Below are 11,626 nucleotides of genomic sequence, written 5' to 3'. Positions count from 1 at the left end.
TATGCAGATCGGGGCAAAATGTATTCCATTTCTAAAAAAAAAAAAAAAAAAAAAGAGAGAGAAAAAGAGTTTCCACTCCAAAAAAATACTAATTTCTGATGAGTAAATTCAGGTGTAGGATTTTTAAATTTGATTTCTGCAGGTATATATGGGCCTAGGACTGTTTTTTTTTTAAAAAAAAAAGGCAGACAAAGCAAGCCCCCTTGGGAATGTCAAATAGTAGGGGACCTGAAGAGTTCATTGAGTCCATCTCCCTTCTCTGTGCTTAAACAAGTGTACTCGTCTATTCTTAACCTTTTCTAAGTGTTTTAATGCTCTTCATACTATGAAAGTTTCTCCTAATATGTGAGATTAACTGTCACTGATGCAAATTACCGTTACTAGTGCTCATGCAGCTTCTCTCTACTGCAGCCACTGTAGGGTGGCTCCACCCTGCCAGCCCGAGTCCCTGCCCGGCCRCCACGCGTCCCACTCGCGTTCTGGCCCCGTGGCGGGAGGAGAGGCTGTCGATGGCACGCTGGTTCCCTGTGCAAGCCTCCCTCTGAAGGAAACCCGACRGTCTGGGGAGGGAGGGAAGGAGCTGATTCCTGGCCCTGACAGCGTGGCACCTGAGGACCTCGCGAAGGTGGGCAGGGAGCACCCCACCTCCATTGCAGGGTGTTGCTGTTCTCTGCCCTGTTTGGGGCAACCACGTCTTTTGCCTTCTGAATTTTAGCCTTTCATTTCATAAAAATGAATATTTAAACTAGCTTTCTCTGTGTTGTGATAGCTCAAGACAGAGCGCTCAGAAAAYGCTGCTGATCTATTTTGGTGAATTGCCTGTTGTTCCAAGTTGTGTTTTATTATTTCTAAAATATGCCTCAAACTAGACTACTACCTCTGGGGGAGACGCATTGCAAAATAGCRTGCTAGTGAATAGGAATCTCTTGATTCTTGTTTTAAAGAGTCAACTCATGTAGAGTGCTGTTGTTTAGCTACAAATCAAATGTACTTGAGCCTCCTGCTGTGTGCAAGAAGGTCAAGTAGCAAACACAGGTAAAATAAGCAGTTGTTGAGAGTCTCTGGTGTATACAGCAAAGGCACTCTCATACAAAGTAGCCAGAAAATGCCGCAGGAACTGGCTGCTTGATGCTCTTGGCACAAATTTCGGCATCTTTTGATTTGATATTTGGTTAAGTAAGTTTGTCTAWGTGTGTTCAAAATATCAGTCAAAGACTCTGGACTCAGTATTATTGTAGGGCCTTTTGCTGTTAAGATCCAAGCACTGAACATGCAGTTCAGGTTTGCATGATTTGGTGATTAATGTTAATGATGATAATGCACTGAAACTCTGAAAGATCAATGTCTTTTTAGGATCCTCTATCTTAATAACATAAGTAGACACACAGGATTTCAATCTTCCATTACCTTTACCGTATGTGAGTGGAATATGTAAAAAAATAAGTTAAAAAAAAAAAATAAAAAAGCACTGCTGTTTTGTAAATATATTGTACCTATTTTCATGGATGAGAATGGTTCTGTCAAGGCTGGAGAACACACAGGTTTTGCAAGCATCCCGATCAATAGCTTTCAAATAAAATCTGTAGCATCTGAATTAGCTCTTGTCTAGGAGAGTTTGCACCTTCAAACTGTGGCAATTCTTATTTGTGAAAACTATTTAGATCCTACTTGAAAGGATTAGGATTTTATAAAATTGATCTGACACACACACACACGTTTTGTTACGTCACGGCGAGTTTGTGCTACAAGYAGTTTTACTCTGGCCAAAAAGAGAGGGAAAAATGCCATCCGCACCTCTTCTGCAAAGGAAGGAGCACGAGTGGAAATGTCTGGCTTTTTTTCTTTTCTTTTTTTTTCCTTCTGTGTGTTTTTTTTTTTCCTCTCCCCCTGTGTCATCACCTTATTTGGCCTGTAAGTCGGTTTGAGAATAATGAAGTGGAAAGAGAAGACATGTGTGCCTGATAGTGAAAGGGAGCCTGTTTGTGCTTATTTCATTGAGGAAATTGTTACGGAACAGCTGCTTGTCCATGTGAAAACGGGAACTGCTGGGTCCCTGCCAAGGGCAGCAAGGCCTGGGTCGTTTGCTTTAGCAAAGCAGTTATACAAAACAGGCCAGTTTGCCCGTGAATTATCTTTCCTTTTCGTTTGGTCACACCTCCTGCTCGATACGTATGCTTCCTAAGCAGCGGCCTGTCTTTTGGAAGATGTGATACCAATTTTAGGGTGAACGAGAGAGAGGCGTAATGTTTTTTTCCTGGACCAACTATAACTGTTAAGCTTTATGAAATATGATGGATTTACCTGGCTGGATTTCGTTTTCTGCTTAGCTAGTGCAGTAGGTTCATGTTGTTAAAATTTATAGGATTCTTCAAAGTAAAACTGCCAAAATCATTAAATTTAGTTTCTCTGCTAATGCAAGTATTGCAGTGTGAAACTGTAAGTCAGCACAAGCTGGTTGGAAGCAGGGCTGCGATTCTTCAGGAACTTAGTCCAGTTTTCAGTGGCTCTGGGCAGAAGGTAAAGTTTATAATGAAGCCAGACGGGTTTTGAGTCTTAGTAATAAGCCATGTAAAATGATCAGTGGAAACACAGTAGAACATATGCCCACGTTCTGGATATGAATAATATTCTCCAGTGGGCATCATTTACACAAAGAAGAGAAAAATAATGCATTTAAATGTAACAGTGAAGGAAGAAAAACAAGTTAGTGATACCAGGCAATGGCCTCCTTCCCCTGTAATGCTATGTGGCAAGCAAGCAAGCCAGCAGTTGCTGTAGCCAGAGAACTGAAATGCCAGATTTTGCTTCTGCAATTGAAGGAAGAAAACTAATTCAACTAAAGGGAGTTTCAATGTATGCATAAAAAGGTTACTCAGGAGCAGAAAAAACACTTCTTATAAAATTGTTTTTACACGAGAATTCTGAAAGTGTCATAGATAGAATCTGGGAGTTCCTCAAATGGATTGACATGTGATTCCTGAAAGAAGAAAAATGGACAGAAGAACTGGCGATCTTTTTGTGACAGAAGTGGACTTCTTGGGAATGGAAATAGAAATAAATTTTTTTAATCAAACTTTTTAAATCTGCAACTTCAGATAATACACAGTAATACAAGTAGGTCTAGAATAAACTTTGCTGTTTTTGTGCAGGTATTTTAAAGGCAACAAAACCGGGAAAGTCTTTTCAATTCTTTCCCAATATTCTTTCACTTTCCTGGGTAGACCTATTTTCATGGATAGGCTTTCAGCCTGTGAAGGGCTGGCTCTTCCAGTTTTCTTCTGGCATTTGATGAGGAGGAATCATTTCTTTGCACCTGCATTTTCAATGGAGCCATCTCCAGCATTTTGAGGCAAACCTCCAGGAGCTGAGAGGTGCGCTGAATTTATGATGCTGGAACCTGGAGTGGAATTTGGCCTATTGTTTTTTTAGTGGAGATGGCCAAATCTCTTCTGGCTTTCTTTCAGTACAAATGCAGGAGATGTTGCTATTTTGTTAACAGGTTCAAAAAGTATTAAAACAAGCTCGTTTCAGTTTTATGGCAGCCTTGTTGAACAGACTGAATTTTTTTGCAATTAGGTCAAATTTTATATTGAAACAGAAGCTTCGTTTAAACTTACAAGAATCTGATCCCTTAGGTAAGACATGAATATAAGCTGGATATAAGTAACTTAAGAACGTTATTCTGTAAATAACTATTTTAACAGTTCAAAAATATTAGCCATAACTAAAAATATACCAAGAAAGGAAGAAAAAGCTTTTGTTTTGTATTGGTGCTAAATGGGGAGTGGTTTCACTGCAAGAATTGACTTTAATAATTCCTGGGCCTTGTCGTGCTGCGGAGATGTGTTCTGTATATTGCTCACTACCACTTGAAGTTGTTTTGATAACAATGATGAGAGAGATGAAATAATGTATGCTAAAGTCATTTGGCCAGCCTTGAAATCAAAGCACTGGAAACAAAATCTAGCTGCAAATCACTAAGCTGTCATTCTTTTAAAACCTGTTATCCAAATGACTTTAACAGTTTGTGGGTCATATCCAAGGTTAAGAATCTTCTTGCATGGTGCACGTTTTGATGATAAAATACAATCTCTTTTTTTTTATTGAAATGGAAGTGTTACAGTCAACAGCATCTGTGTGGGAGTTTGATTTCTTCCTGCGAGAAGATTGCTACTCCATATGAGCAACTGGCAAAAGGTTTAGAAGGAGAGATGATGAGGCATGCCGAGTGAAGTGCGGCTCGGTTGGTTGTGGTATAGCAACCTCCTGATCTACATAGAGAAATTTAAAACTTTCTTTTTTCAAATTTAATTTCAAGTCAGTGTGTGTATTTTGGAGAAAGAGTAGTTAGGGCCACTGTAAATATAAGTAGGTACCATTTTGGAGAAGGTTGAAACAGATTAAAGAATAAAACTTTATTTTGTCAAGCACAGTTCGCTTGTGGCGTCTACTTAAAGACTGTATTCAGAAATCTTCATTTGATAAAGATTCTTTTTCTTGAAGTTTTTCAAATCTGAAAGGCTACCAACAAGAAGTGAGTCACCTAGCAATATTAATAATTAATCTTAGCTATTCTCAGACGTGTTTTGTCCTGCAAAACTGAGCAACGCTTGACTGTCAAGTGTGGCTTGGATTTCCGCAGCGAAGTGCCGTTGTGTGCTTGTCTGTGTGGGCTGTTATCTGTAGCCATATACTGTCCAACGGACTGGTGTGGAACTTGGCCGCCTATATAAACTAAAGTAGAATCAGAAATGAAAAATGTATTCTTCAGAAAAAATTTACGAGGGTATTTTGATAGGAAGAATGCATCTGCTCAATAGTTCTGAAAAACTCCTCTGAACTAGTGGTTGCTTCCTGTTTTTGATGGCCTTAAACAGAACCGTGCAGACTACAGCTCTCCTTCCACAGTAACTGCTTGCTGCTCATACTGATTTTTTTTCCAATTCACACTAAAATTGGAATTGCGTGATCTTTTTCTGAGGAGAAAAAGAATTGAGACAGAGCTATAGAATGAGGTGGTAAGAAAAACCCATGCATTGAATAATAAGCAATAGTAATTGAGATTTTTTTTTCTTTGTGGGAATATACTACAGATCAAGTTTCCTAGATAGTTCAGAAAAGTATGAAGAGTAACAGAAATGCACACTTCTAAAATAAGTTGTGAAATAATAGAAATTTAAACTTTCGGAGTTTCATATGCTTAATAAGCTTGACAATTTGTCATATTTCAAGTCTAGATGTGACTAGTGAAAACCATACATGGGATTAGACTATAAATAACTGGATGGGAAAAGTGAACCAAAATCAGAGCAGATGGAAATGATTCAGGTGAATTCACGTGTGTAACTTGCGTTTAGAGATGGTGAGAAGGCCTGGTTATTGCAGGAGAAGTAGTCCGAGGAGTATAAAAACATAGGTGCATAAGGAGCGACTYTTTTAATTATGTGGACTGTTTTTACTGTTTTGCTGATATTAGAAAAATAAACTCTGGCTCACTTCACGTTGTTGGAAGTTTCATTGAACGCGTCTTAACTTTACGAGCAGTCAGTCCTGTGCTGATGGGCAAGTGCCAGCTTAGGCTGTTACATCCCGTCTCTGCCTGGGATGGATCTCCGTATGGATTAGTTTTAGCTTCCTTTCTGTGAGTGCAATATGGGCTGGAGGTGTAAAATGATTGCTCCATCAGAAAAGGCAGTGAAGTGATCTTTTGTGTTATTGGTAACATCCAATTTACAGTAAAGTAGTGCAGAGTTCTCTCCAAATTCTTCTCAATATAGTGGCTTCTTTCAAAAAGGCAAGCTAATATTTATTACCTTATGTCTATCATAGCTCAATCACAGGTTTGAGTTGTGTGGTTTAAGCTGTCACATGGCAGCTTAGCTGCAGTAACTGATGATGGATATTTTTTTAGCCCATGGCAAATGCTAGGTAAAATAGGTTTGTGTAAACATTTTCATATGCAATAAGAATGTAATTAAATTAATTTTCCGTTTTCAAAGCAGTAAATGCTTATTGCAAGTAAGTGTCTAATGTCTTTTTTTTTTTAATTGTCTCCTGCGTGATATTCCTGATTTTAATGACTAAATCAATGAGCTACTGAGTGAACAATTTCCATTTTATCTGGACACTTTTTTAGCTGTATGGCTCTGTTCGCAAAATCTAATGATTATGGCACTTACTTTGTTATACTTGTACTTAGTACCTCCAAATGGAACTGGTATGTTCAGGGCTGGATTTCAGAGTGGAAACCATAAGCTTTTTGCTTATATAACCACATTCCAAGGTTAGTCTGAATAGCTGAGATAATGAGTTTGGTCTTTGTGCATTCTTACATAGATAGATAGTTTTTCACATATGTGATTTTTGGTACAATTGGACGCTTTTCTTGGGAGGTGCCGAGTTCCAGGCTGCACAGTTTCTGCTTTGTTCAATTCTTCTCTGCTTTTGACAAGAATAACTTAACCAGATTTCAGTATAGGAGTTGTGGGCTGCTAAAGGACATATTATGTTACTGCCTAATGCTGTATAAGTTGATCAGTGGGTAACATAAAGCCTATGCTGTAGCTGTTTTATGCTGAAAATGTTATTTCAACAAAATGTGTTATTCAACAGTGATCTTATTCTGAATGTGAGAGCACAAAGCATCGTCCGTACACCTTAAATTACTGGAGCTGCTGAGTGTTTTTTTTAATTTTTTCTATTTTTTTATTGTAGGCTTCTAAAGTAAAGCTAGTTTTATCCTTGTCTGAGCAACTGTGTGTTTTTTTTTTTTTTTAAACTGAAAAAATTCCATCTCTTTCTTTCTGCTAGGACCAGCAGAGGTTCCTATGATGTCACCCAATGGATCCATTCCCCCTATACATGTGCCTCCAGGTTATATCTCACAGGTATGCTTCTTCAAGAGTTAAAACGCCTATAGAAGCAGTAGCATTGATTCATATGGAGAACTCTGCTTGACTGAAGTGTTCTGTACTTTAGAAATATTGCTGAAAATGAAAACTGCAATACCTCTTCATCCTCTTTTACAGACAGTACGTACACGTGTGCCCATGTGAGCATGCATGTGCACCTTCACAAACTATATGGTGTGTCTATACGAAGTTTTTTTAATGCTAACAAAAGCTATGTGCACAAACTGAGTTTATATGTGCAACTTCGCTACTGCTCTGAGCAGTCTGCATTGTTGGGTGATGCCTCAACATGAAAATCACGAGGGGTAGGAGTCTGGAAGTGAGAGAAGGAGCCACTGTTGCTTCTCAGCATAATCCCAGTAGAAATCCTGCAACATGTAAAGGACTAGATTTTTTTTTTTTTTTTTTGATTTTGTTTTTAAGGAGCATGATTAAATTTTCAAATTTGTATTTATGGAAAAGATAGAAAAAGCCTTTCACAAAGCTATTAGATTTTAGGACTCCTGAACAGCTACCCTTCTTTTATGTAAACAACACATTTAAGTTTATCTGATCATTTGTTTTCCTTCCATCTTCTGCGAAGCTTGCATTATTTCTGAAATTAGAAAAAAAAATATATAAGGAAAAGTTTCTATGAACAATACAGTAAATCCGATTTCATCAAGACCTGTACTGGATTGAAAACTTCGTTAAGAGTATACAGTGTTTCACATCATTAATGGATAACGTAAGAACTTCTGATACGTGTATTCTGACATCTTGTTAATATTATGTACAGAATGTATGATGTCCTGGAATCCCTTTCCCTTTCCAGCAAATGTGAATTTGTGTGTTTTTGAAAAATTGTTGATGATATCATACTTACATCCTACAAAATACTGCAATCACTCTGTGGTACTTCCCCTTCTGAGTACGGGAAAGTGTGCCTCAAATATAGAGGATATTGTGCTTCCATCTTTTGAAAGGACCTGCCTGAAAGCCTTGACTGAAGATATCTGGAGGCAATCCTCAGAAATCAGTGCTTCAGTGAAAGAAGTGTTGATGCTGGTGTTTGTGATATGCCCTAATTGCATTCTTGGTACAGATAATACCCTAGATATCCCAAAGTGGTTTGATGCCCTCCAGTTTCAACTAATGTGAGAAACTGAGGGAATATTTTCAATGAGAGACTTGATTTATTTTTTATTTTATTTTATTTTATTTTTTTGGACCAACCTCTCTCTTCCATTTGGTGCAACAATGAAAATGTTCGCTCTCAGCGTGTGTTTCAAAGCTCGTGGTTTTCCTTGGTCTCTGAGTGAAAGGTACACTTAAAAAAGCACGTAGGATTGTTATTATTGACTGACTTCTGTTTTTTGTGTTTTAATAATAAAAACTCCATTTGGCTTTATTTTTTAAAAAAATTACTTTTCCTTTGAAATAGCTTTGACACCTTTTTTATCATTAAACTCCTTTACCGACCAGCCCTAAGATAAGATAAGATAAAAGGTTGTTTTATAAATGAAGTGCTTTCCAACTGAGTGATGAAAGTCTTCCAGTTGTACCTCTGTCTGAACCCAGTTCATCCTGTCTGCTTTGCAAGGATTTTTATGGGGCACCATAATAATTCTGCTAAAGAACCCGTAAGTAGTTTAAGTGCCATTTTCCCCCTCCCCCAAAAACAGGGGAAAAAAAGTTTTTTTTTTTTTTTTTTTTTTAAAAAAAAAAAAAAAGAAAGAAAGAAAAAGAAAAAAAAGAAAAAAAAAAAGTAATCCTTCTCTGAAGAAAATTTTCCAAGTGGCTGGAAATGTGTTGTAAAGTTGCAGGGAAAAACTATATGTTCAGTGCTTTTTAGCAGCAGGATGTTTTTTCTGCCATGTGGAGAGAGAGCATTTTTGCCTTTCGGATAATGTGATATGAAATAATACTTGAAAGTGGGTAGTAATCAAATCAGCTATTATTGCCATAAATGTCCCTGCCTTACTTGCTCTTGCTTTTGCTCTATTGTCTCACAATTAATAACTATTTCATGATAAACCCTGAGAACACAAATTTGGAATGGTAACGGCAAGGCTGTAAGGCAAATTAATTCATCCTGAGAAGTGAATAAAAACACATCTGATTTTTGGTTTGATTTGCCCCAAAGTGTACATGTAGGAGTCAGGCAGAAAGCAGCTACCCCTGGGGAGGAGTAACGGTGCCTATTAAGGAAAGCCATGAAATCTTTTTTCCATTTTGTTGTGCCAAGCCKTTGGAGCTGTAAGCATTAGCCTCAGACATTGCATTAGCTATCTGCTGCCTGGAGCCCAGGACTACAGTGATGGTTCGTTACCTCTTTGGTACTGGGGAAATGATCAGCAGAAGGGACCTGGCAGGACGTTTTGTGCCCCGCGAGATCAGCTCCAGGGGCAGTTAGCAGAGAATAGTTAGACTCTGTTTCTAGACTTCAAGGGCCACATTGGTAGTGATGACTAGAAGCTGGGTTTGTTGGTGTTGCAGGAGGGCTGCCGCGCGTGTTAGAGGTGYTGACGTGAGGCTGCCCCTCACCTCTGAGGAGCTGTGATGCTGCCTCCGAGCTCCCAGAGCATGAGCTGAGTGAAAAAATGGTGATTTAGATGTTAGACTGTGAAATTTGGGGACATCTTCGTGAAGTGCTGTTTTTGCATTTTTACATTGTAGTTTGGGGGAGGAAAGGAAGAATTGAGAGTGTTAGAGTGACAAAGATTTGAAAAACGGAAATATCCATATATTTCCATATATGGAAATATAAAAATGGAAAAAATGTGGTTATGAGCTTGTCGTCTTATGGCTATTGGCTGAGGACTGCTCTGATTTAAATCTGGAGTAATTCCGTTAGAGTTTGAAGAATTGCTCATATGTAGTTGGACATCAGTGAGAACAAAATCTGGCATGAAAATCCTCTTTTGGTTTTATTTACAGAGTTGTCAATGTTCACTCTCTGCCACAGGTATTTTAAGGCTAAAGGACTAATTTACTAATCTGAGCATGAAGTATGCACGCTGCTGCTAAGACTTGATCTGTCAGGAGGGAATGCTGGGGTCGTGCAGTCCGGACCGCACAGCACAAGCCATGCTCCCGCACTTTGGTAATTCCTGTGTCGAGCACATAGCATTTGAACGAGAACAAAACTTCTAGAAAGAGAAAAGTCTTTAAATAATATTTCAAGCAGCGGAAAATCTGCCACATCCTTAAGCAGGATTTTCTTGTGAAAATATCTACACTAAAGGAGATGTTCTCCTCTGGACTGATTTTGTCTAGCATAAGCTTTTAGCCACAAATTCTCTGTTTTTGCGTGGTTTGCTGCTCACAGAGCTTCCTTTGCATTTTATAGACTGTGATCGATTGAGTGATCCTTTAACAGGGTGATCCTCCCTAACATGCTCAACATAAACCAGTTTTTTTTTAGATCACATACTCATATGGAGCAAACCATAAAGTGACGAACCTTCCTGGTTYGTAAGCATTAGCCCTAAAGACCTGTATTGTTCTAGATGTAAAATACCACCACGTTCTTGTCAATATTATAGATACTCATCCTGTCTATATGCTGAGTTTGAGATAGATATTTAATACTAGTGTTTGTAAGTAATGGATGGCAAAGAGAGTGATGCTAAACTTGTCAGGACTGGCCTGGACTGGCCTGATCTTGCATTGGCATCCTTAATTTAAAGGAATAAATAAATAGTTCATTGTGGATGAGCTCATTTTGTGCTGTTTTCTAGTACAGATTGATTTATGAGTGAAGTTTCAGATTAGTTTATGACATTCTCAAAGTATTGGTTGTGGCCCACTCAGTGGCTGTACTCCAGATATCCTTGCAGAATCTAGCACACAAAGTCTGAATAAAATGAGAATATCTTTTTGAAAGAGAATGGAAATTAAATCCATCTTAATGTGTTACACCCATTCAGTAAACCTGTATGTTACAGGAAAGAGTAATTGTATTTCTTTAACTGGAATTTACAAAATACAGGTACAATATACCTGTACAAAATCAATATTTTTATTTTTCTTGAGGGGTAGGATTATACTTTGGAGAAAAACAGAGAACATGGAGTAGTGACTTATTTTGAATAAGTGAATTCTCAGTTAGATTGAGTTGACATTTCTACAATGATATCTTTAATGTAAAACTAAAAAAAACCCATTAAAATACTATCCTCAGAATGTGGCAACCAATGTGGGAGGTAATTTTACTGTGTAAGAGTTACGTTCATCCAGAATCTCCTGAAAGATCATCTACAGCACTTAGTAATTAAGCTCCCTAAAATATGAAAAAATACACAAAACTGGTATAATAATATTGTTGCTGAGGCAATGTGCCAATTACACCAGCAAGCACTAAAAAATAACAGCAAAAAACAATTTAGCTAGTAACTGTTTGGAAAATACGAAATAATAAAAGTTTGCCTCTAAGTGCCAAATGACCGGGTATACTTTTCTATGAATACGAACTGCTAAAATTAGCAATTGCTTTTAATATTTCAGTTGCATCTAGAGACTGCAACAGAGGTTAGGGCTTCATTGCTTCTGGGCGCTGAATTCGAGGCAGTTCAGTAGGCAGTGAGTTACCTGAAGAACTTACGATCTTCACAACAAGCAATTCTAAGCAGACACAAAGAACTGCAGATTTCTTTAAATAACAAAGTTTAACCTCTCTGAGTTATAGGGTTTTTATAGGAATGGATAAGAACCGATTCGCAAATTGATATAGT

At 37.9% G+C, this 11,626-nt stretch overlaps 1 protein-coding gene across 1 annotated transcript in view; it reads left to right on the top strand.

Moving 5' to 3' along the window:
- FNDC3B (fibronectin type III domain containing 3B) overlaps positions 1-11,626 on the top strand; it is a 191,244-nt gene that overhangs the window by 76,922 nt on the left and 102,696 nt on the right. The window contains exon 4 of the mRNA XM_085322314.1: positions 6,811-6,887. Within this exon, the coding sequence (XP_085178440.1) occupies positions 6,811-6,887 (77 nt within the window). The remainder of the gene's footprint in view (positions 1-6,810; positions 6,888-11,626) is intronic.

The sequence above is a fragment of the Rhea americana genome, unplaced genomic scaffold, assembly GCF_003343005.1.
Source record: "Rhea americana isolate MKP2758 unplaced genomic scaffold, rheAme1 scaffold_76, whole genome shotgun sequence".
Lineage (NCBI taxonomy): Eukaryota > Metazoa > Chordata > Aves > Rheiformes > Rheidae > Rhea > Rhea americana.
Note: the sequence above shows the minus strand (reverse complement) of the source record. Positions and strands in the feature narration are given on the sequence as shown.